This window comes from Sciurus vulgaris, assembly GCF_902686455.1.
Source record: "Sciurus vulgaris genome assembly, chromosome: 7".
Classification (NCBI taxonomy): domain Eukaryota; kingdom Metazoa; phylum Chordata; class Mammalia; order Rodentia; family Sciuridae; genus Sciurus; species Sciurus vulgaris.
Window position 1 is genome coordinate 114,913,875 of NC_136467.1, and position 25,789 is coordinate 114,939,663.

The 25,789-nt window shown below is 39.4% G+C and overlaps 1 protein-coding gene across 5 annotated transcripts in view; it reads right to left on the reverse strand.

Annotated features, from left to right (window-relative positions):
• BICRAL (BICRA like chromatin remodeling complex associated protein) overlaps positions 1–25,789 on the reverse strand; it is a 73,344-nt gene that overhangs the window by 22,446 nt on the left and 25,109 nt on the right. For all 5 annotated transcript variants that reach the window (XM_079147733.1, XM_079147735.1, XM_079147734.1 and 2 more), the window contains 4 exons: positions 18,285–18,330; positions 17,470–17,518; positions 17,313–17,381; positions 12,623–14,302 (listed from right to left, as the gene is read on the reverse strand). In XM_079147733.1, the coding sequence (XP_079003859.1) occupies positions 12,623–14,302; positions 17,313–17,381; positions 17,470–17,518; positions 18,285–18,325 (1,839 nt within the window). In that variant the 5' untranslated portion in view covers positions 18,326–18,330. Of the gene's footprint in view, positions 1–12,622; positions 14,303–17,312; positions 17,382–17,469; positions 17,519–18,284; positions 18,331–25,789 lie in introns of those variants that run through there.

Here is a 25,789-nt window from a genome sequence, read left to right on the forward strand (position 1 = left end):
CAAAAAAAAAAAAAAAAAAAAAAAAGTATGTTATCTCAATATGCTAATGAAAAAAAAATCACATGCTCATATCAATAAATGCAGAAAAAGTGACAAAATACAACACCTATTGATGAAAACAACAACAATAAAATGCTGAGCAAACTAGGAATAGATGGGAACTTTTCCAACTTAATACAAATATCTACAATAAAACAGAACTAACATACTTTATTATTATTATTTTATTGTTTTAGATGCTGGGGATTGAACCCAGGGCCTTGAGCATGCTAGGCAAGTATTCTACCACTGAGCTACACCCACAGCCCATCGGGACTTACTTGTTTTTTGAGATGGGATCTTGACATGTTGCCCAGGCTGGCCTTGATCTCCTAAGGCTCAAGTGATTCTCCTGCCTAAGCATCCAGAGAAGCTGGGACTACAGGCACGTCCCACCATGCCCAGCTAACATATTTAATGGTGAGAAACTTGAAGTTTTCCTGCTAAGATCAAGAACAAAGCAAGCAAGGATGCCCCCTCTTACCACTGCTTTCAACATCAACCTAATTGTTCTAGCTAATGCAATATAAGAAAACCCACATGGTTGTATTATCTGCCAGAGGGTAGTTAAGTTATTCTATGGAAGGGATACCTTGTCCCCCTTTAAAATTGCCAAGCATGCCAGCAGAGCAGTTTATCTACCCAGAGGCGTGTGTTCTTTCTGTACTTTAATTCAAAAGGGCACTTTTCCCTAACTCATACAAAGGCCTTGCACAGAGCAGCAGAGGCCCTAGGAAGTTGCTTCCTCATGCTGCCCATGGCTCCTCTGGTCATGGTTTACTGAAACACTTAAGGTCTAATCAGACTCTCAGAATTGGGGTGAAAGGTGAATCCAAAAGGGCAGGGTTCTCAAATGTGAGTTACATCAGGATCACCCAGGGAGGGCTAGGGTTGTGGCTCAGTGGTAGTATGCTTTGCCTAGCACATGTGAGGCCCTGGGTTCCATCCTCAGCAACACATAAAAAGTAAAACAAAGTTATAAAAAAAAAAAATTGTTAAAAAAAAAAAAAAGAACACCTGGGGAACTTCAGAAAAAGGGAGTTTCTGGGTTGTGACCACAAAAATTGATTCAGAAATCCAATGTTGTGCTTAGGAATCTATAATTTCTAAAAGCTCTCCAGCTGATTCTGATGCATTGCTAAGTTTGGAAATCACTGTACTTGCTAGTGGCTGTTAAATGCTTTACTTGGAATAATGTAAAGATAGCATTGGGTGGTCATTGGTCTAGGAAATTGGTGAGAGAAAACAATAACGAACAGAGAAGAGGCCATATTATCTTAAAGGGTTCCAAAGAGCAGCAGAGTCTGGTTTCTGACCCTTACGAAGCATTGTACTATACTCCCAGGACTTGGGCTCATTCACAGAACATATTCTCTTAAACATGTCAGGGTATGTTTCTGATAGCTGCAATCCAAAGTACCTTGATAAAGACATCTGACTATCTACAGTGTCCACACCATTGGGGTGACCACAGAGAAGACAGCCAAAGAGTACCAAACACTGAAAAATTTACCATCCAGAAAGCACAGGCCCACTGAAACACAACAGATTAGTAGTGTACCATAATTATGGTATTCAAGATTAGTTGAGCCTCATGTCCATCTAGAAAACTTTTTTCGTTCTCCTAGTCCATTTTGCTTTGAATGCTATTTCATTATCTTCAAACCTAGAGACAGATGGGGCTTTCTACCAACAAACTACAAACTGCATGGCCACATTCATCTTTCCCCTCCCTCTTGTTACAATGGAAGAGGCCTAAGGCCTACAGAGAATCCTGCCAGTGCTCTAGAATGCATGTTTTCCTTCCCTTCCACTTTGAAGAAAATTTCAAGTGTTTCCTGCTTAAAAACAAAATTCCTTTTGACCCTACACATCCTCATAGCTACCACACCATCAGCAACCTCCATTTTTCTGAAGTTGTCTTTGCGCATTACTGCACCTCCTGCTCCATCAGTTTACTGCAGTCCGGCTTCTGCACCGACAATTCCTTGGAAACAAGTCTAAGCAAGGACACCAACAGCCTCCTAGGTGCTAAATCTATCAGAAGTGTCCCAGTCCTTATCTTAGTGGTGCTCCACTCTGAGGCCCTCTTCCCTCCTACCTCCACCATTCTCTTTTCTCATCCTCCAAGAGGCTGATCCCTATTGGCTTTACTCTTCCTCACTCTTTCTGTGTCCATCCCCTAAATGTTAAGATGTTCTGGGGTTTCTCTTCTGGTTGACTTTTTTCTCTATTGACACACTGTCCCTGGTCCATTTCATCCACTCCCACTGCTTTGATTACAATTTATATGCTAATCAGTCCCATTTTAGTCCATATTTATGTTCTTAAGCTTTAGGACATATATAGCTATTTGTCATTCAACCTGGTTGTCCTTCGGGAACCTCATACTTGACAACCACATCCCAAACCAAATTTAATAATTTCTATTCAAACTAAAATCTCTTCCCATTTTCCTACTTCAGTGAACCTGAACATCTCTGTTAGGATCCCCTGTGTCATCCTTATTCTTCCCCTACAGCCAAGCGATCACAAGTTCAGGGATAGGGCCCTGAAGAAGAGAAAAACCGAGATAGAGTGGAGAAGGACATGCAGTGGATACCAATAATAAAGGTTCAAACTCACTATGTGCCTGGCCTGTTTAGGGGACACCACAGAGGATCAGCCCTGCTGAATGGAGGGCTTTGATCAGTGAAATCTGACTGTGGACTAGCGATCTGTACTTCTTCCTGGAGGAACAGGAAGTTCCCAGATGATTTGGTTCAGTCACCAAGTAAATGTTCTAGGAGGCTTAAATAGTGGAAATCCATCTTTCAGAAGAGACTGAAGGCAGATTAATCACCTAGACAACTACAATTGTCTAATTAGGAGATGGTAGGCTTGCAATGGACTGTGGAAATCATCTAGACTGCTGGTTCTCTACCCTGGCTGCACTTCAGAATCACTTAGGGAGCTTTTGGAAAATGCTGATGCCTAATGCCCTTCCTCCAGGCTGTTTAAATCAGAAGTTATGAAGGTGAGGTTTAGGCATCCACATTTGTTAAAAGCTCCCTGAGGATTCTATTGCTCAGTTAGAGTTACTCACTTTACAGAGGAAAAAATCAGGGCTCAGCAAATTTAAGATAGGAGCTTAGCCCACAGAATCACTCACTGGCAGAGCAGGATCAACGACTCAGCTCTGACTACTCAGCCAACTCTAGTTTTTCCATTACATTTCATTCCTTCTCAAAGACTTCCTTAAAGTCTTAGAAAAGGAGAGAGCTGGGAAGGAAAATGGTATCAATAGCTAGCAGGTAAGTCTGATCTTTACAAGCAATTTGTTATGCTGTGAGCCTCTACCTCTTCTACTATGACATGGAACCAACAGTGCTACTTACAGAAAGTAGAAGAAAAAGGTTTAGAAAGGACATGTGCAGCTCCAGCACTGTCCCTGTCATTGTTAATAAAATGATTATTTTCACTATTATTGGAAAGAATGGATACGAGATATTTTCAACAAATTTATAGGATTCGATAATTTAAAAAGGTACAGGAGAGAGCTGGGGTTGTAGCTCAGTGGTGGAGTGCTTGCCTAGCATGTGTGAGGCACTGGGTTCAATTCTTAGCACCACATATAAATAAATAAATAAATAAATAAATGAATGAATACCAGGTTCATTAACAACAACAACAACAAAATATACATTAAAAAAAAAAAAAAGGTATACAAAAGCCAGGTGTGGTGGTGCACACCTACAATGCCAGTGACTTGGGAGGCTGACACAGGAGGATTGCAAGTTTGAGGTCAGCCTCAGCAACTTAGTGAGACCCTGTCTCAATAAATAAAAAGGACTGAGGATGTGTCTCAGTGGTTAAGTGCCCCTGGGTTCAATCTCAGGTACCCCCTCCCTCCCAAAAAAAAAAGTATAGAAGAAGAAAACAAGAATATCTAGATTTTTTGTGTGTGGTACCGGGGACTAAATTCAGGGGTGCTCTAGCACTGAGCTACATCCCCAGCAGTTTTTTTTTTTTAGTTGTCAATGAACCTTTATTTTACTCATTTATTTACACTCGGTTCTGAGAACAGAACCCAGTGCCTCACACATGCTATGCAAGTGCCCTACCACTGAGCTAAAACTCCAGCTCAGCACTCTTTATTGTTATGTGAAACAGCATCTTTCTAAGTTGCCAAGGCTGGCCTTGAATTTAGCAATCTTTGTGCCTCAGCCTCCCGAGTATCTGGGATTACAGGTGTGTGCCACCACACCCAAAAAGAACATCTAGATTTTGAAATATGTCTGAATATTTGAAATTCCATAGTAAGGTAGGTAGGCTGGGCTGGAGGGGGACAGGGAATTGGCGAGGCGAAGTCAGGGCTGGAGACTTGAGTAGAGAATCAGCCTGATTCCCGCACTCCCACACCCACTGCGCTGGAGGTGCTGCAGGCAACATAGGCTCAGTTATATCAAAGAATTTTAAATCTATAGATCTAAAGAGTTTTGGATTTATGACAATGTGTTTACTTTTGTTTGATAGGCTAAACTCTTATAAATCATCTGCTTTAATCATTGACTTAAAATTTTTAATCTATTTACAAGAAAGTATAAAATCTGTAAGTTACTCCCAGCATTAAGACTTAAGTTCACTGGGCTCCTTGAAGAATACTGATTCAAGGTTCCAGGCAAGGGAATCTCAAGGTAAGCCTACAACATCTTGTGCCAAAAAGCAAGGAAGTGCTCAGAGAAGAAGACGTGTACAGAGGAAAAGTACAGGAGCCAACAGGCCTCCATGATCAAAATTGGGACAATTTGAGCATCTAAAAGGAAGGCAATAGATTACAAGACATTGAATACAAAAAAGAACACATGAACTTTTAGAGATACACATTAAACCATTACAGATGAACCAGCACGTCAGAATTAGCCTCAAAATCCCACTGCACAGGGGGACAAAGGCTAGAGTAGGGGTGGACCAAGAGCGGCCATGAGCTGGTATGTGCCGCAGCTGATGGAGCATGGGGCTCATGACAGTTTGTCTACTTTGTTCATGTTTAGAATTTTTCATAATAAAAAGTTTTTTAAAAAATGAACATAGGGGACTGGGTAGATAGCTCAGTTGGTAGAGTGCTTGCCTTGCAAGCACAAGGCCCTGGGTTCAATCCCCAGTACCACAAAAAAAAAAAAAAAAAAAGAATGCAAAATTCCTAAAAGCAAATGTGTGAGTTCATAATGAAAGGAGAGGAAGAAAAAGCTTTTCTTTATGGAAAAATTCCAGCCAATAAATGTAGCTAGGGTAGTACAATTAGAAAAATCATCATTTTGCTACCATCAATTATAATATTCAGTGAGGGCCATCAAAGTTGACATAAGGAGGGCATGGTGGCACATACCTCTATTCTTAGCTACTTTGGAGGCTGAGGCAGGAGGATGGCAAATTCAATGCCAGCCTACCAATTCAGTGAGTTTTTTTTTTTTTTTTTTTTGTACTGGGGATTGAACTCAGGGGCACTAAACCACTGAGACACATCCCCAGCCCTTTTTTGTATTTTATTTAGAGACAGGGTCTCACTGAGTTGCTGATTGCCTCTCTTAAGTTGCTGAGGTTGGCTTTGAACTTGAAATCTTCTTGCCTCAGCCTCCTGAGCTGCTGGGATGATAGGCGTGTGACACTGTGCCCAGCTTTTAGTAAGCTCTTGTCACAAAAAAAAAAAAAAAAAAAAAAAAAAAAATCAAAGGTACTCCTGAGTTCAATCTCCAAGACCAGGAAAAAAAAAAAAAAAAAAAAAGATGTCTCAGATCCCTGAGAGGCTAACACACAGGATAGTCACTTGATCCCAAAGCACAATCCTAGAGATTACTTCTTTTTTTTTTTTTTTTAATTTTATTGTAAACAAATGGGATACATCTCGTTTCTCTGTTTGTACATGAAGTAGAGGAATACCATTTGTGTAGTCATACATTTACCTAGTAAGAGTTTTTGATTCATTCTGTTATTTTTTTTCTTCCCCCCATCCCTCCCACCGCTCTTATCCTTCTGTAGAGTCCCTCCTTCCTCCATTCTTGCCCCCTTCCCACCCCCCATATGTGTCGTTATCCGCTTATCAGTGAGATCATTTGTCCTTTAGTTTTTTTGATTACTTCTTTATAGAAGGATTTAAGTAGCTTGAGGAAAAACTGGGAAAGGCCACCATAAAGTCAGTGATTATATTCAGCATCACCAAATAATGGGACAAACTGACATTATGTGTCCTGCCCAAGCTATTAGGCCAGATGAGGTTTAATGAGGAGGAAACAGACAACATTCCTGTTGAAGGCCACTCTACAAGACTATTGATGGGGCTGTTATACACTAAAGAGAGGTAACAACTATATGAAACCACTGCTCTCTGCTTGGATTCTACGGTGCAAAATTGGCATAGAGGACTTTATCGGCTTAAATGAAAAACATCTGATATAAATCACTAGTGACTCTAGGTGAGTGGGTTTGCTGTACTTTTCCAAATTCCCATGCATTTGAAAGTTTTCCCATTACAAAGGTAGGGAGGGGACTTAAGTTCACACCCCAAGAAACTGGTTACACTGGTTGTCTGCAAGTAACTAGGTGGCTGGGTAGGCACCTTTCTGTACTATGTGATTTTTAAAATCAAGTTAATATATATTTATATTGAAAGCAAATAATATTTACATGTAAAAACTTGGCCCTAATATTAACTCTTTATAGCATTAAAACTTGCTGATTTCAATTTCTTCAAATAGACAAACACCAGAGGTCTCTGATAATGGTACTTTTGTTCATTGCCACACTAATAATTTTTACAAAAAAAATCAAACAAATTATAAAGTAAAAGAGTCCCTATTGGTGTTTCCAGATGCTGTGGGGGTATGATCTACACACCACCCTTCCAATTTATGCTGCCTCTAAGGCCACTATCCCTTTCACCAACACACCTGATGTTTCACCTGTTCCCCAAAAGTGACAGCAGGACCACACTTGAAATAATAACACTAACCTAGTTTCTGGTACTTTCTTGGCATAAAGTCACAAAAACTACATTGCCTGTGTAGGCTTCCTATTAGCTTTGAACAACTTAAACTTTTGGGAGTAAGGTTTCCCCCAATGAAGCATTATTATCTACCAAAAATTTTTTTAAAAATTTAAAAATGGATTACCCTATGTAAATGTATGATTACACAAATGGTATGCCTTTACTCCATGTACAAACAGAGAAACAACATGTATCCCATTTGTTTACAATAAAAATAAATTTTAAAAAATAAATAAAAATCCTGAGACAAAAAAAAATTAAAAATGGGGGGGAGAATGACCATTCTGTAGCTAATTAGTATAATTAATCATAATAAGAATAAAGCAGAGCAATACATACTGATAGAAAATGAGCCTCAAGTTTATAACTCAGTGAAAATGTTTATGGTATATTACAGAGATAAATATATATATTCATGTTCTCCATGCAACAAATGCAGAGGCTGTGTCTAGGGAAACAGAAAGAACCTAGAAACAGGAGACTTTAGGAAGAAACTGAGGGACTGGGAGGAAGACTTACCTTTTCTCTGAACTATTTAGGAATGGTTCTACATTTTTACCAACTGCATGTTTTACTTATTTTAAAGAAATGCATATATATGTTTTGATAAATGCTGTCCAGGAATCACTTTCTCTGTAAGGGACAAGTTTTTAAAATCAGAAGGAAATTTGGCTAACTTACAATCCTGTCACAAAACATCACAGTTAATGTTTTGTGCGATTTCTCCTAATCAAGTTTCTGAGTGTTTCTTAAGAGGGTTTTCAGTATTTCAGTTCACTACATTTTCTTCATCATTTTTTTTATTTGCTTTTGTGGAACTAGGTATTGAGCCCACAGGCACTCTACCACTGAGCCATGTCTTCAGCCCTTTTTATTTTTATTTTGAAATAGTGTCTCACTCAATAAGTTGCCTAAGCTAGTCTTGAACTTGCCATCCTCCTGCCTCAGCCTCCCCACTTGGTAGGATTACAGGTGTGTACCACCACACCTAGCTTTCTTCACCATTTTTCTAAAAGAGTAAACCATTTTTTATAAATATTTTATACTTACGTGTGCATTTATCACTGAAACTTATTTTGTAAACTTATCCCCAAATTTATATTTGGAAACCTGTTAAATGGCTACAAAATGTTAATCATTTCAAATCATTCCCTTATTATTGGACACATGGGATTTTTTAGAAAACTGCGATTGAGGAGTATTTATGTTATGCTTCATTTAAGAAAAAAAAGAAGGGGAAATCAGAAAATGTGCATTTATCTGCTCATGTGTGTGAAAACAGAGGAAAAATAAGCTCAAAACAAAGACGAGCAAATGCCGGGGAGGGTGCAAAGGGGCAGGGAAGGCAGGCATGGTGAATGTTAGGGTTTAGGTCTGCAATGTCCTCCAAAGGGTGGGAGGGGTGGGGGGAAGGGAAAAAAATAACAGAATGAATCAAATAACATTACCCTATGTAAATTTATGATTACACAAATGGTATGCCTTTACACCATGTACAAACAGAGAAACAACATGTATCCCATTTGTTTAAAATAAAAAAAAAAAATGTCCTCCAAAGACTCTTGAGTTGACGGTTTGGTCCCTAATGCAGCAGTAATCAGAGGTGGGGCTCTTGGGATGTGACTGGATCATGAGGGATCTGACCTCATTAGTGGACTAATCCACAGACGGATTAATAGCTCCCATTATTGGGAGATGGTGTAAACCATAGAAGGTGGGGTCTAGCTGGAGAAAGTAGGTCACTGGGGGTGTGCCCAGGAAAAAGGATATTTCTTGTCCCCAGCCCCTTCCTCTCTCTGCTTCCCAGCTGCCAAAAGGTGAGCAGCTTTGCTCTGCCATGCCCTTCCACCATCATATTCTGCCTCACCTCAGGTCCAGAAACAACAGTCAGCTAAGGACTTAGGCCTCTGAGACTCTGAGCCAAAATAAATCTTTCTCTAAGTTGATTTTCTCAGGTATTTTGTCCCAATGACAAAAAGCTGAGTAAGTAACACAGTGGGAGGAGGGAGCTCAGTCCAGGTCTGTGTTCTGTGCAGCCCCAACTGTGCCACCATGCTAATGGCTCATGTGTTCCAAGGAAATAAATAGCCAGGTGTGGTGGGACACTCCTGTAAATCCAGAACTCCAGAGACTGAGGAAGGAAGATCACAAATTCAAGGTCAGCCTACGCAACTTAGTGAGACCCTGTTTCAAAAAAAAAAAAGGGCTGGAGATATAGCTCAGTGGTAGAGCACTTTGTTCAGCATGTGGTGTGAGGCCCTGAGTTCAATTCCCAGTACCAAAAAACAAACAAAAAACCTCCAAAACAACCAACCCAAATAACTTTGAATACAGTACTTTCACTATAAATTCTTAAGCTAAAGACAGCACTATGAAACAATATTGAAGTCTAATTAGTAGGTCTGTATTTCATAATGATGAAAACATGGATTAATAATTCTAAAACTACTTACTGCAAATTCTAGGATTGAGTAAACAAATATATTGTGGAGATGCCTTGCTTGCTGTTAGAAAAGGGAGCTACGAGTACAGAAAAGAATGAGGCTTGAGTGAACCTAATAGTTGTAGGTTACAATTGGACATTTCAATATAAATTGATAGCTAGTAACATACATTGGTAAATACACACAGTTATGGATATTGGGTATGTATAAATAAACATATAACCTTAGTAGCTTTGAACTTACCTAGTGCTCAGACCTTGCTTCTAAATATTTTCTCCTCAAGAAGGAGTAACTCTCCTTATAGAAATTGTTGATTCCAGGGGAGGGACACAGAGTTTGAAAGATAAATATGGAACATCTTTTTCTTTTTTTAAATTTTTTTATTTTGAGATAGGGTCTTGCTAAGTTGCTGAGGCTGGTCTCAAATTTGCAATCCTCTTGCCTTCCAAGTCACTAGGATTGCAGGCATGTACCATCATGCCTGGCTAACATGGAACATTTTGTTTCGCCAGAAATCAAAGGAAGTGCTCAAAGCACAACAGAAACATGTCAGAAAAGCCAATTTGGAGGGGCGCCCACTGGCCAAATTTGGGTTGATTTGAGCTTCAAAATAAATGATTACAACAGTTTATAACTCATTGAGTAAAATCAATGAGTAAGAATCTTTGTGCCCAAACTGATATAAACAAATATGTAAAGGGAGGAGAAGGAGAATCTCTTCCTTAGAGCTGAATGGGAACAATTAGAGTGGGACAATGATGGTACTGGCAAGTCTCCATTTGGAGACCATCATAATGAAAAGCACAGGAATCACTGAAATAATAAGATTTAGTCAGCAATTACCAATGGAAACGTAATCTAGTGCATGCAAATTTGATCAGAAACCAGGTATCTACAGAGTCTGAAAGTATTTCCCAGAAGATTCTTATCAATGACAAAATGAAAAAATAGTGGGGAGACGTGGCAGACAGCATCCTTTGTTGTTGTTGTTGTTGTTGTTGCAGAGGGACATGATACCTTTATTTTATTTATTTTTATGTGGTACTGAGGATCAAACCCAGTGCCTCACACATGCTAGACAAGTGCTTTGCCACTGAGCTATAGTCTCAGCCTGGCAGACAGCATCTTAAGCAAGGGTTTAAGGTTAAAAGCACCAGCAATGGGACAAAGGCACATGGTGAGTGAGCCCTGAAACACAATACTTCTGTGACAATTCTGCCAAAACTACATATCCTGAATTTAATCATGAGGAGACATCGGAGAAACCCAAATTGAGGAGTATGGTACAAAATAAATGGTCGGTACTTGTCAAAAACATTAGTATCATGAAAGACAAAGATGGAGGATCTGCTGCAGATTTAAAGACATGAGGATGATGAAGAGACAGGAATCCTGGGTGAATCCTGCACCATAAATTATTTTCCCCAAAATAATTTTCTTTCTCATTTGCTCTTGGGCACATTATTGGAAAATTGACTAAATATGAATAAGGTCTGTAGATAAAAGTATTGTAATAAGGCTGATTTCTAGATTATTATTTTTTCGGGGGGGAGGTGGATTGAACCCAGGGGTTCTCTACCAGAGTACATCCCCCGGTTCTTTAAAAAAATTTTTTTTTTTTTTTTTTTTTTTAATTTTGAGACAGAGTCTTGCTAAATTGCTGAGGTTGGCCTCAAACTTTTGACCCTCCTACCTCAGTCTCCCAAGCCACTGTGATCACAGGCATGAGTCACCACACCCGACTGATTTCCTGATTTTGGTAACTGTGCTGTGGTTATATAGGGGAATGTCCTTGTTTTTAGAAAATACATACTGAAGGGTAAAATTAGGGATCAAAAAGGAACAGACCTGTAATTTACTCTAAAAACTGTGTATGTGTGTGTACCTGAATGTGTGTGTTTGGGGTGGGGGGTAAAGAGAAGGATAAAACAAAGGGGTAAAAAGTTAACATCTGGGAAATCTTGGTGAAGGGTGTTTGAGAATTGTTTGCAAAATTCACGTGCAAGTATGTAAATAAGTATGACAGTATTTCAAACACACACGCAGCTGTGATACTAAAACCAGTACACTAAACATCTCTGATCACAGATAATCTTTGTTTCCTTGGGTTTCTTAATGGAATTACTAAGTCAAAAATACAGTTTTTAAAGGATTGGTGCACACATATTTAAAAGACTGATATTGAAATACATCAATATACAAAAAAATTCTTGATATTCCTGAATGTGGAAGAGAAAGGCAGTGGAAATGGAAGACTGAGGAGGGTAGAAGTGGGAATAGAAAGGGGCCTCCCAGCTGGGAAGGAGAGGAGCTAAAACTACAGAGTAGGCTCCAAGTGAGTGGGAATGAAAAGCAGAGGAGTGAAAGGGTCAGCTGATGAGAATGAGGGACTGAAGCAGACAATCAGTACCTTTTAAGAAACTTAATCCTTGTGTGATGTCCCCTATAACCACAATAATTCACCTGCACAGTGGCATGGTAAGGGCAGGTGCAGGTACCTGGTCAAATGAGAGTGCTCTGATTTTCTTCCTCTATGTGCCTCCCTCTAGTGTGGGACCACTGTGGAGTCCTATGGAATCCCTGAGCCTTTCCAGTTGGCACCCAAGAAGCAAGCACAACATTTCACCCAGTTTATAGTCACAATACCTAGTGGCCTGCCATGTGATATATGTAAATAATCTAAAATAATCTTTCTTCTTAAATGCCCATAATGCATTTCATCAAGTATGTACAAATATAAATACTGGCTCCCGAGTTCTTGCTATTTGCCAGAGACCACGCAAATGCTTTGTGGGGATTATCTCATTGAGTTCTGCCAGTAACACAATGGGAAGGTAACATGGTTATGCCAATTTCACTGAAGAAGAAAATAATTAACTGGCTCCACATCAGAAAACCTAGATTCAGATGCCAGAGTTTGTTTCTGGAAACTCTAAACCAAAATGTTATGCTGGATAAAATATCTTAATCACGAAGAAAAAACACAATTGATCATAAATTGAACATTTTAAGTTAACAAATCAGGAGCCTAAGATAAAAATTATATTTGAGTAAATATGCTTTCCATTTTTCCATCCTATAATCTGTCAGACATTTATGTGAAAAAAAGCATTACCTGACAGAAGAACTGTTGCTGGGTTCCTGATCCAGGTGTGTTACTGAAGGTGCTGGTAGATTTGGAAGAAGAAACTGGAAGACGATGAGACACACTGACTGGTACTGGAGTCCTGTTTGGCTGGGTCAGCTGATCTCCTGTAAAGTTTGATCCGGATGCACCAGACTGAACCACAGATCCAAGACTAGGATGGGCAGTGCTGCCTGAACTAACAGCAGGGAACCGACTAGGTCCTGACATGCTTGTGGCAGAGGGCATGGTAGTGAAGCCTGGTCTTCCTTGGGAAACGCTGCTCTGCCCAGGTGACAGGTGTAATACAGTTGGTGATGCTTGCTGCAAAGGCATCTGCCCACCAACAATCTGAGGAGAGGCATGATTGACTATCACTGGACTTCCAGAGCTGGCGAACGTCTGCCCCGACACTAACTGGACGGCAGTATTCTGGTTGTTTAGCATTTGTCCAGAATATGGTTGGTTGGTCCTGAGCATGTTGGAAGAATTCCTGTTCAACATGACATGCTCTGAGGCCACTTGGCCAGAAATGAGCTGAGAAGGTTGAGTCTGAAGAAGTTGCCCATTAATGGTCTGGACATGGTGTACCGAGTTGGAACTGACGGAAAGGCTTGTAGGTATGAGGAACTGACTTTGGGGTGTATGAGGCTGGCCCATGGGGGAATGAATAACGATACTACCCCCAGTGCTGCTCACTGCCTGTGAGGTGACGGGCTTTCTTGTGTTCTGTTGGTTTACAATGTTCACAGACATGTGTGGACCAACTACTGAGCCCTGGGGTGAGCTTGCAGAGGCAAAAGAGATCCCTTGTTGTACGTGATGCTGCTGAATTCCCAAATTGTTCACATTGTATGTATTTTGCTGACCCATCTGGATAGGCTTTGGCTGTATATTAATTGGGACTTTATTTGAGTTTGGTGCAAGACCCCTTTGTATGATGATGTTATGCACAGGTAAAGATGTTTGAAAATTTGTGCTGTTAAACGGAACGGTAACAGGCTGTGCTACTGGACTTGAACTGGAGTTCCCAAACAAGGAGTTGCCATTTGGAGTCTGTCTATGAACCAGAAGCCCTCCACTCACATTTGATGGGGCTTGCTGCCCACTGCCCTTTAATATGATTTGAGATCCATCTAGATTATTAATAGTCATCATGGAAGGTTGATTACCAAATGACCCGATTAATTGTATTTGACCAGAACCACTAATCTGACTGCTATTTGACAAATGCTGGCTGGGAACACTGATCCCCACGTGTTGCATAAAGCCATGTTGCACACCCACTGTATTGCTTGCAAATGATGCTCCAACAGGCACGTGAGTCACCCCTATAGGCTGCAGCGTCTGACCTGAGTAATTAGAAACATTTGAAGCCTGAGTAAAGGATGCTGATGAAGAAGGATGAAGCTGAGCTTGTGCAAACTGTTGGCTTGAACCTATACTGGCATCCAAATATGCCTCTTCTGCCAATGTCTGTTCAGTGATATTAGCCTCCTGCAAGGATTTCTGAAGAATGTCAAAAGGTTGGTCCTCACTGAGATCAGGAAGAGGAGAAGACTCAAGTTCATCTTCAAGAAATTGAAGGCTACTTGAAAGTGGCAGTCCATCACTGGGCCCTTCTCCAAGCTGGCTGCTTACACCTTTGAGGGATGATTTAGGATCAGCATTCTGAAAAAATAAGCAGGTGTTACATGGCATATCCAACCTTTGAAAGAAATTAAAATTAATCTCATTTTTGAATACAAATAAAGCATAACAATCTGTTTTTCAGGTACAAGTTTCTAAATTGCTTAACCTATTCTGATATTTTCTTAACACTATAAGTCTATACATTCTTTACTTTGGAAAATTATTTTGTAGGGAGCAGATAAATAACATGAGTACTGAAGACTACCTGTAGTTCAGCTCCATGATTTTGAGATACTGGCACAGATTTTGTTTTTTTTTTTTTTTTGGAGCTGGGGATAAAACCGAGGGCTTGTGCATGCTGAGTACATGCTCTACCACTGAGCACTGAGCTACACTCCAAGCCCCTATGATTTTATTTTTTTAAAATGGCTTCTAGTCCAAGGGAGAGGGACTCAATCTAGAGTAGTTATGTATTAGGAGACAGTTTTTCTGCCTAGTCCTCTCTACCTAAGAAGTCTAAGTGAGGTTGAGAAACTATGGATGTTACTCTATGAGAGGTCTACAACAGCAAGAACAGTGCAGATAAAAGAAAGTTCTAACATAAAATGAGTGAATGGTCATTTGATCTTTTTTTCTTGGTGGTACTGGGGATCGAACCCAGGGGCATTTGACTACTGAACTGCATCCCTGACACTTTTTAAATTTTTGTTATGAGACAGGGTTGCGAAGGCTGACCTCAAACTTGTGATCCTCCTGCCTCAGCCTCCTGAGTAGCTGGGATTACAGGTGTGCACCATACCCATTTAATTTCTTATAAGTAATCAACATATTAACGTGTTTTTAAAACTACTAATGTATTTAACAACATATCTTAAAGTTTGTTTTTAAAGAGAAAACTTAAGAAAACCCCACTTAAGTGTTATTTTTAAAAGTAAAACTTTTTATTTAAGTAAAAAGTAAAACATTTATTAAGCACCCACTTGTAGGTTAGTTTCTGTCCTCAAGGAGCTATTAAGGAATAGGCTTTCCAACTACAGATAATAACACAGGATAAGAAGAGAGCTTAACAGTGATAAATAAGATAGGATCCACTATCCAGTAGTCTTCTATGGAATATGCCAAAAATTGTATAAGGAAATAATAAGGAAGCAACAGCCACTTAAAATAAGGTGAAAACAATATGGGTATACTTCACTACTGAACTGTATGCTTGAAAATAGTTTTTTGTTTTTTTGGTACCGGGGCACTCGACCATTAAGACACATCCCCAGCCCTTTTTATATTTCATTTAGAGACAGGGTCTTGCTGAGTTGCTTAGGCCTCACTAAGTTGCTGAGGCTGGCTTTAAACTCAAAATCCTCCCTCATTCTCCCTAGCTGCTGGGATTACAGGCATGTGCCACGGTGCTGGCAAGATGTTTTTGATTTTGTTTTTTGTAGTGCTGAGGATAAAACCCAGAGCCTCGTGTATATTAGGCAAGTGCTCTCCAACTAAGCTACATCATGCCTAGCACCAAGATGGCAAATTTTGTTGCATATTTTACTATAATTAAAAAAAAAAAAAAAAAAAAAAAAGAACTGGATGCAATGTGCATGTGCATGCCTGTAATCCCAGGGGCTCAGGAGGCTGAGGCAGGAAGATGAAGAGTTCAAAACCAGCTTCAGCAAAAGTGAGGTGTGAAGCAACTTTGTGAGACCCTGTCTCCAAATAAAATACAAAATAGGGCTGGGGATGTGGCTCAGTGGTTGAGTGCACCTGATTTCAATCCCTGGTACCGCCCCCCCACCAAAAAAAAAGAGGGAGGGAGGGAAAAAAGGTAAAGAGAAAAGTTAAAAATAGAATATTCAAGAATGAGTATACCAATTTGCCTTAAGCTAAGGTGTTAGGTGCTAAATTATGGGAAGAACTAGATAAAAAAGCTAACTGGTTCATTTCACATAAAGTTAACAATTGAAATAGGACTAACATGTCCACCAGGTCAGATGGAAAGTATCTTAGGACTTGGAAAATCATTTGAAGGAACTAGGAAAGCAAGAAGATTTCTGGGTATGGTGGCACATACCTATAATCCCACCAATTCAGGAGGTTGAGGCAGGAGGATCACAAATTTGAGGCCAGTCTGGGCAATTTAGCAAGACACTACTATAATCTCAACATAGTAACTGTGTAAGATTCAAACATGGTAATCTTTTTTTTTTTAAATGGTGCTGGGGATTGAACCAAGGATGCTTTACCACTGAGCTACATTCTCTGTCCTTTTAAAATTTTGTACAGGGACTTGCTAAGTTGCTGAGGCTGAACTTGAACTTGTGACTCTCCTGCCTGAGCCTCCTGAGTTGCTGGAATTACAGGTGTGCACCTTCAGCCTTCCTGGTTGCTGGAACTACAGGTGTGTACCACCACTCCTAGCTCAAACATAGTAATCTTTTTTTTTTTTTGGTACCAGGGATTACACCCAGGAGGGCTTAACCACTGAGCCAAATCCCTAGCCCTTTTTAAACTTTATTTAGGGACAGAGTCTTGCTAAATTGCTTAGGGCCTTGCTAAATTGCTGAGGCTGGCTTTGAACTTGCAATTATCCTGCCTCAGCCTCCCAAGTTGCTAGGATTACAGGCATGCACCACCAATGCCTGGTTCATATACCTTGTCAACTGTGACTATAAGTAGGAAATGTCAACATAATTCAACAGATTTTCTTCCCATATAAATCACAAAAGACAAGGATTCTGATCATGGTACAAAGACAATTAAAACCTCAATTAATGGTGCCTGCCTATAGCTACTCACAAGACTGAGGAAGGAGGATGACTTGAGCCCAGGAGTTTGAGACCAGCCTGGGCAACACAGTGAGACTTCTGCCTCAGAGAAAAACAAACCAGGAGCTGGGGATGTAGCTCAGTAGCACTTTTCTACAATGTGCAAGGGTTCGATCCCCAGCACTGCAAAAAAACAGACAAAAAAGACCCCCCCACGACAAATACATTCTCCATTCACAAGGCATCCTTGAGACAAAAACACTTGAGCATTACATTTTGTTTCTAATACTCACAGTAGAGTTGGCAAAAATTGAATTTGAATTGGCTGCAGAATATCCTGCATTAGTCAAGTCGTCATTACTCTGCAAAGGGGAAAATTCAATAAAGAAGTTGCTTTAATTGTAAGAAGCAACAAAATTTTATATCTATGATGTTCTAGGTAATACTTACAGATTTATTACTAGGTCCATGTAGAAAATAGTTCAATGCTTGTGGGTCTCTAGAAATGAAAAAAAAAAAAAAAAAAAAAAAAAAGAAGGAAAACAACAAATAAACAATTTCCTTTACTTAATTTAAATATAATGTGTATGTATCTACATTTTTAGTAGGTCTTTTAACCTTAGCCTGAGTAAAATCTCCCTATTTTAAAGTCATTTTCTTAGTAATTTTTTGTTTTGATTTGCTTGTTTATTAGTACCAGGAATTGAACCCTGGGATGCTTCCCCACTGAGCTACATCTGCAGCTCTTTTTACTTTTTTTTTTTTTTTTTTTTTTTTTTTTTTTTTTTTTTTGCTGAAGGCCATGCTAAATTGCCAAGGCTGACCTTGAAGTTGCAACCCTCCTGCCTCAGCCTCCCAAATTCCTGGGATTACAGGTGTGTGACGACACTTCTAGCTAATTTTTTTTTTTAAATTTATGTTGCTCCATTTCTTATTATCACTCCTTCCTGCCTCCTAGGATTTTCTTTTCTTTTTTGTAGTGCTGGGGGTTGATTCCAGGGACTTGTGCATGCTAACTGTGCACTCTACCACTGAGCTACATCCTCAGCCTTTCCTGTGGGGTTTGTTAGACAAAAAATTTACTAAGGGATTACTAAATCATGATTCCCATATTAATCTATATCTCTTTCTCTTCCTGCTATAACTATGATGATCATTTAATCTTTATTTAAAAATTGAGCAGGTTTCAATATACTTATTAGGCTGCTTTTGTTCAGTAAATGTCACATGTCTAATTCATACTGAGTTTGAAATAAACACCTTACCCAATAAGATCAAGGAGACACGAGTCATCATCATCATCCATGACAACTGTAAAGAAAGGAAGAGGAAAGCATGTTTCAATAAAGCAGACTGAAAAGCCAGCGGTGTCAGTGCAATGTAAAAACACACCTTAAGCTTTTTTTTTTTTGATAAATAATTGTGTAATTCATATGAGAGTTCCCGCTAATTACTTATTATTAATGTGATTTAAAAATTTTTTGTGGTCTCTGGACATAGTAGTGCATACCTGCAGTACCAACTACTTGGGAGACTAAGACAGGAGGATCACTTGAGCCCAGGAGTTTGAGCCCAGGAATTCAAGGCCAGCCTGTGCAACATAGCAAGACCCCGTCTCAAAATAAATAAGTAAAAAATAATAGTAAGTAAAATAAAATTCAAGAAAGTACTCAGTGGCTATTCAAGAAAGTACTCAGTTTAAATTGTTTTTATTGAAAACAAACCCTCAACTTATAAGAAAGACTGTGAACAGAAGAAAGTTCGCAGCAACTTCTCCCCCATGCAGAGTCCCCAAAGGGACTCTATACGAAGAATAGTGACTTTCTCAAATGTAGAATGAACAGGGGAGAAACAGCATTTTTGTTTTAGAAAAGATCTCATAGATTCAGCAGTTTTTCATTTGGTGACGATGTTTATAAACTTGGAGAGCAATCTGGGTTTTTTGTCATATTTTGGCTATCTTTAGGAATAAAAGGTTCTCTGCATTTTGAGACAGAAGAGGGCCCTCTGGTCGCAGGCTCTGCTATGGGCTCTGGCCTGCAAGGCCAGGGTTCTTCCCCCTGCAGAGGCACTGCCACTGTTTGATTCCAAACAATCCACATCCCAATACTAGAATGTTTAAAGTAGAAAATCTTAACCAGAAGTTCACCCCTGCTCCAGGACCTGACTCCCTCTCTCCCCCGCCAGTGGAAGCTTCAAGCCAGCACAATGACTGTGCTCTGGCTGAAACCATAACAACTGTACAAATTCCAACAGCAGTTCTCCCCCAAGATCTAGTCAACTTACACTAGTGATCCAACACCTGGCAACACTGCTTCGCATCCATTTTGAACCATGCGTGGAATAATTTACATCACGGAATGCCAGGGCCAAGGGTTCTGGAGCAGTTGGAAAGGGCAGTTGTGAACAGCAGTTGGATGCAGGAATGAAATCCTGAAGAGATGCCCAGAAGAGGGACACGCCCGAAGAAGGCAGACGAGATAGTCTCTACTAAATGTTTTTTCACTGTTGAAATTGCCATCTCTTCTCCAGTTCCCCCAAATTTGCCATTCAGTCAGTCACAAGGCCAAACAAATACAAAATTCACTCCTGTCACATGGAAGGGCACTCAGGAAGAGTCTGGAAGGGTAAGTTCTCCCAATGTGGAACCTTCCCATTGGTGGATGAATCTGTGCAGTTGTTGGGTGATCTGGGCAATTACAATCCATTTGAGATGGAACCCAGTGAAGAGCAGAGATGATGGGTGAGAAAGAAGGAAGGAAAAGTGGGGAAAGTACCAAAAGGTGACATCCACAGCTGAAACTAAGAAGAGCAGCCAGCTATGTGAAATCTGCTCTTTAGGATACAGACCAAGTTACTCACAGGCATGCTGGCATGAATGTACTAGCACAGCGTGACTTTTAAGCAGTGAAAATGGGACTGGAAGGGAAATCAGGGAAGCTATTATCAAATGAATATGGAAAAATCTGTGCGAAGGTCTCCCCTTGAACCCTGAAGATATTTACTGGAGTAGAAGAACCATGTTAGCTAGAGCTTAGTATTACTGGGGGGCCTGCCCTGCAGACATCACAATCACATGAAATAAATCAGTCAATTGTGATGTCTAGTTAAACCTAAAAAGTGGATATTATTTCTTTACTTCAGCGTGAACATTAAAAAGGAGTTCAATGTATCCTTCCTAAGTTTATTTTTTAAAGTATCTGGGCTGGGAATGCAGTTCAGCAGCATGACACCTGCTGACCACGTTTGAGGGCCTGGGTTTAATGTCCAGCTCCACAAAAAATAAACAAGCAAATAAGGTATCTAACAGTCTCTGATATAAACTAATTAATTGAAAAAAAAAATAAGTAAAAAAGAGCCCACAGCAAAGAAAATCATTTATACAACTTTCTCAGCTCCCCTCTCTACTTGGTGCCCTTTCCCTAGTTTCACCACCATACAGATTCTAAGGAAGGAGGTTAGCAAAGGCCACTGAGGTATCACTGTCATGAGGACTTGCAAGCATATAGGATGTTTGCTATGCCAAAATTCAAAGTGAAAAAACTACTCCTTAAGTAACCCAAATAAAATAATTTTACAATATTGGATTAAATTAAAGCCATGTGCATCCTTCTCTATCAAACCAAAGAGGCTACTCAAACACTTGATTTGAAAAAGCCTCCCTGAGGATGTTTAGTCTATGAGTGCATTGGGAGCCCTACCAGGTAGGCCTCCTCCTTGGTCCCCTGCAGATAGAACTCTAAGAGTCTTCACAGTCAGGGGGACCCTGAGCATTCTACTTTTTAAAGGACCACACTCTTTTCTGGTTTTAAATAGTTTCAAATTACAAGAGATGGGCCTTACCCTGCATCCCTGGCTTTCAAGGGTGCCGAAATGCAGTCTATTCCTTTCCCCAGAATGATATAGAGCTCACTAAAGTAAAATTATAAAAATTGACTACAATTCTATTGGGAAGACAATTTGAGGATCAGACTAAAAAATGAGTTTCCTTGGATTCTCACTCACTCAATTATGAACTCTAATTGAGGCTTTTTCATTCAAGTAACAAGCCTGGATGGGTCACTGGATAGATGGCTGGCACCAGGTGAATTTTGTGTGGCCGTATGAAAGACAGGTCCTCGACCAAGGGGAGGCCCCTTAGATCAATGGTTGGAAACTGTTTCTTGGCCCAACAGATGTCAGCAAGCCACAGTCCACTCAGAAATAGCAGCTCTTGACAGCAGAGTTTGTTATGGAGGAAAGAGAACTAGGACAACACACAAGTTTAGAATCACTACCATGGACACTTGAAACACCTTTAAAAAATTAAAGCTAAAATTTAAAATTCTTCTTAACAGAATCAATAAATATCTTGAATAATAGCTTTTAACCAAGAGAATATAATGTAAAAGTGATGTTTCAAAAGAAGAAAGAATGGCAATCATATGGAAAAAAGGTGAACCTATACCTCACACCTTACAGAAAAACAAATTCCAGATGGATGAAAGAGTTAAATGAGGGAGGGAGGGAGAGAGAAGCTTAAGTACTAAAATAACACATGGAAGAATTAAAGAAAAAAAATCTTGGAATGGGGAAAGTCCAAGTATGTCACAGGATACAGAAGTCATAAAAGAAAAGATTGACAAATTTCATGCCAAAAAATTTACAATTCTGTACAATAGTCTGGCACAGTGATGCACACCTGCAATCCCAGTGACTTGGAAGGCCAAGGCAAAAGGATTGCAAGTTCAAGGCCAGTCTCTGCAACTTAGTGAGACCCAGCTTCAAAATTTAAAATACAGTGGGCTGGGGTATAGCTCAGTGGATCCAATCCAAAAAAAGAATAATCTGCATAAGTTTAGTTTTTTTTGTTCTTTTGGGTTTTTTGGTGCTACGAATTGAAACCAGTGATAAAGGGCGCTTTACCACTGAGCAACATCCCCAGTTCTTTTATTTTGAAACAGGTTCTCACTAAATTGCTGAGGGTCTCACTATGTTGTTGAGGCTAATATCAAATTTGCGATCCTCCTACTTCAGTGTCCCAAGTCACTGAGCATGGCTATATCAGCTTCTTAAAGGATATATCTTAAAAACGATTTGATTTTCATTAGGATCAGGAAGAATATCAAAGAATTCTCAGACACATGAAGGATGATAAACAGTTGAGCTCTATCTCTTTAAGACACTCTCAGCTAGTGCAATGGGAAAAAACTAAGTTTGACCTCTGAGAGCCAGAAAACAGGATTTCAAATCCTTCACAAACTGAAATTTGGCCTGTGAGCACTAGTCTAAGTGTTTTTCTTGACTCCTTATTCTTCCAAAAATATGGCATAGTGAAGATGATGGCAAAGAAGCTGAGACTTTAAAAGACAATCAAAGAGTCAATACAACAGGCTCTTATTAAACTATGAAAAATGACTGGCATTTGCTTTATCTGAATTAATTTTGGTACAGCATCAGTACAGGCCATAATTTTCCAGTTGCTTACAAATTCACCTCTAAAAGATGTTCAAGGGTAGCAGAGAATCACACTGGGACTTTAAGGATTCAAGAACTAGAAATGATTGCAGTTTCCAGTATTATGTTTTTTCGAGCTATAGTCATTTTTATTTTTATTCACATACTTACCATTTCCAGTGTTCTTTATTCCTCTGAGTAAATTCAGATTTCATCTGGTATCATTTTCCTTCTCCTGAAGGATTTCCTTTATTATTTTTTATAGCAGGTTTGCTAGTGATAAATTCTTTTATGCTTTTGTATGTTTTGGTTTGGGTACTAGAGATTGAACCCAGGGGTGTTTTACCACTGAGGTACATCCCCAGTTCCCATCCTACACCCACCCTTTTTTTTGGAGACAGTGTCTTGTTAAATTGCTGATACTGGCCTTGAACTTGCAATCCTTCTCCCTCAGATTTCCAGATTGCTGGGATTACAGACATGTACCATCATACCCAGCACTTTTGTATGTCTTTAAAAAGTGTTTATTATGCCTTTAAAAAATAGTTATTTTTGCAGTGCTAAAGATCAAACCCAGGGTCTCAACACATGCTAGGCAAGTATTTTGCCACTGAGCTACACCTGCAACTCTACCTTTGTTTTTAATTTATTATTATTATTATTAATTTATTTTACAGTACTGGGGATTGAACCCAGGGGTGCTCTACTACTAAGCTACATCCCCAGCTTTCTTTTTTCTAAAATATTTATTTTGTAATCTGTATTGACATTTAGAAAAAATAAATTCCCCAGCCCTTCTTGTTTTTTTATTTGAAGACAGGGTCTCACTAAGTTGCCAAGGTTGGCCTCCAACTTGCAATTACCCTGCCTGAGCCACCAGTCACTAGGATTATAGGAGTGTGCCATTGGCCTGGCTCCTACCTTTATTTTTGAAATGTATTTTCACTGGGCATATTGTTCAAGATTAAGAATTTTTTGCTTTTTTCCATTTTTTAAAAGGTACTGCTACATGGTTACTCATTACTTCCAAAGAGAAATCTGTTTTCTTTCTTATGTTTGTTTCTTTTATTCATAATATGTCTTTCCACCTGAAATCTGTAATTTTTTCTTTACCACTAGTTTTAGGCTATTCAATGCAATATGCCCTTGATATAGTTTTCTTTATACTCTTTGTGCTTGGGGTTCATTAAGCATATAGAACCTGCAGGTTTCTAGTTTTCCTTCAATTTAGAAAAGGCTCAGTTATAATTTTTTAAAGTATTTTATGCTCCTCCTTCTTCTGGAACCCCAACTATAAGTGCATTATTAGGCTGCTCATTGATGTGTGTGTGTGTGTGTGTTTCTTTTTTTGGGGGAGGGCAATCTTTTTATCTCTTTGGCTTTCACTTGGGATAGTTTCTATTGCTGTATCTTATAGCTTCTATTCTCTTCTGTAGTGTCTAATCTGTTAATCCTGCCTGCGTGTTATTTTCAAACACTATTTTCATCTCTAGAAGTTCAATTTAGGTCTTTTTTATATCTTCCATGTCTTCATTTAATATACCCCATCTTTCCTTAACCACCTTCAGCTTATGCAAAATAGTCATAACTTTTTAATGCTTCCTCCACTAATTCTATCACCTGTGTCATTTCTGGGCCTTTAATCATTTGATTTTTTTTCCCCCTGCTCCTCATTATGAGTGGTATTTCTCTGGTCATTTTTTATTGGATACTAGACATTTGCTTCTTTTCTGGGGTGTTTTTTGTTTGTTTGTTTGTTTTGTTTTGTTTTGTGGCGCTGGGGATCGAACTCAGGGCCTTGTGCTTGCAAGGCAAGCACTCTACCATCTGAGCTATCTCCCCAGCCCGCTCTGGGGTGTTTATGGCAGAAATGGGGTCTTGCTAAGTTTGCCTCAAACTCCTAGGCTCAAGTGATCCACCTGCCTCAGTCTCCAGAATAGCTGGGACTATAGGTATGCACCACACTCCTACCAGGGCATTTGTTAAATGTGGTCCTGGGGACTGAACCCAGGAGTACTATCACTGAGCTACAACCCAACCCCTTTTTGTTTTTTATTTTGAGACAGGGTCTCATTAGGTTGCCCTAACTGCCCTAGAATTTGTGTAATCCTCCTGACTCAGCCTCTCAACTCATTGGGATTATAGGCATGAGCCACCACACCCAGCTACAGTTTGATCCTTTTAAGCTTTGTCAATCTTCAGTACAGGGTTAATTTTGCCCTATACTGAGGCAGTATCCTTCTGGTTACTCTACCTGCTATCCCATGAATTACAAGGAGCTTTGCACACTTGTAGGTGGGAGCACAAACTCTGGCGTGATCTCCAAGTATTGTTTCCTCTAATCCTTCCAGCGGTCCTTTCCTTGGGTCGCTTCCTCATACACATGGACCAATCAATTATCTGCTGAAGACCTGAGGAAGGTGTGTAGATTTCCAGAGTGTTCTTTGTGTAATTCTCTTCTATCTCCCCCTATGAACTTTAGCCATTTTTACCTTCCAGCTTTCTCAGATCAACTAAGTAAGATTACCAGACCCATTTGGGTCCACCTCCCAAGCTTCTGCAGGTAAACTTGATTAAAAATAGAAGTAAGAAGTAAGAAGTAAGAAGTAAGAAGCTGGCTCCTATTCCCTAAGCTGCTCTTCAGGGTAGAAAACAAAGGAGGTACAGGAGAAAACTGTACAATTTAAATATCTGCCCTCCCCCCTCCCTTTTTCTTCTTCATTTTACAGGTACGTTGAGCCTATATAATCCATGCTGTTGAACTCATTAAATTTTTCTTACCTCTTAAAGTAATTTTTAAAAATTTAAAATTATGACAAGGCCATGACGGAATAATTGGGACTACATTTACCTTCTTACATTATTTTTTTTATAAAAGGTTAACAATTGGACAAAATATATGAAACAATGGGCTTTAGGCAACAAATATCAGGCAGCACAGAACAGTACTTTTTGTGAAATAAATGACCTTGTGCTAGAAGAAAACATGACTATATTTTCATGATTACATACATTTGCAATAAAAAGAAGATATCAAAATCAACATGACTGACTCTGAATTTTTCAGTTATTTTTCAACCAAGAATTTTTAGAACTAGATGTTTCTAAAAGCGGCAAAGAGAGGTAGGAAAGACTAAGAAAAATTTCTAGGAGGAAAATTTAGCAATTAAAAAAAGTCCTCAAAGTCAGAAAATACGACCATTAATGTGGGTAGGATAAGACCTTGAGGCATCTCATGAAATACAAAATTTGAAGATTTTTTAAACATTTTTTTCTCTTTCATTGGTGCATATTAATTACACAGAATAATGAGCTCCATTGTGGCATATTTATA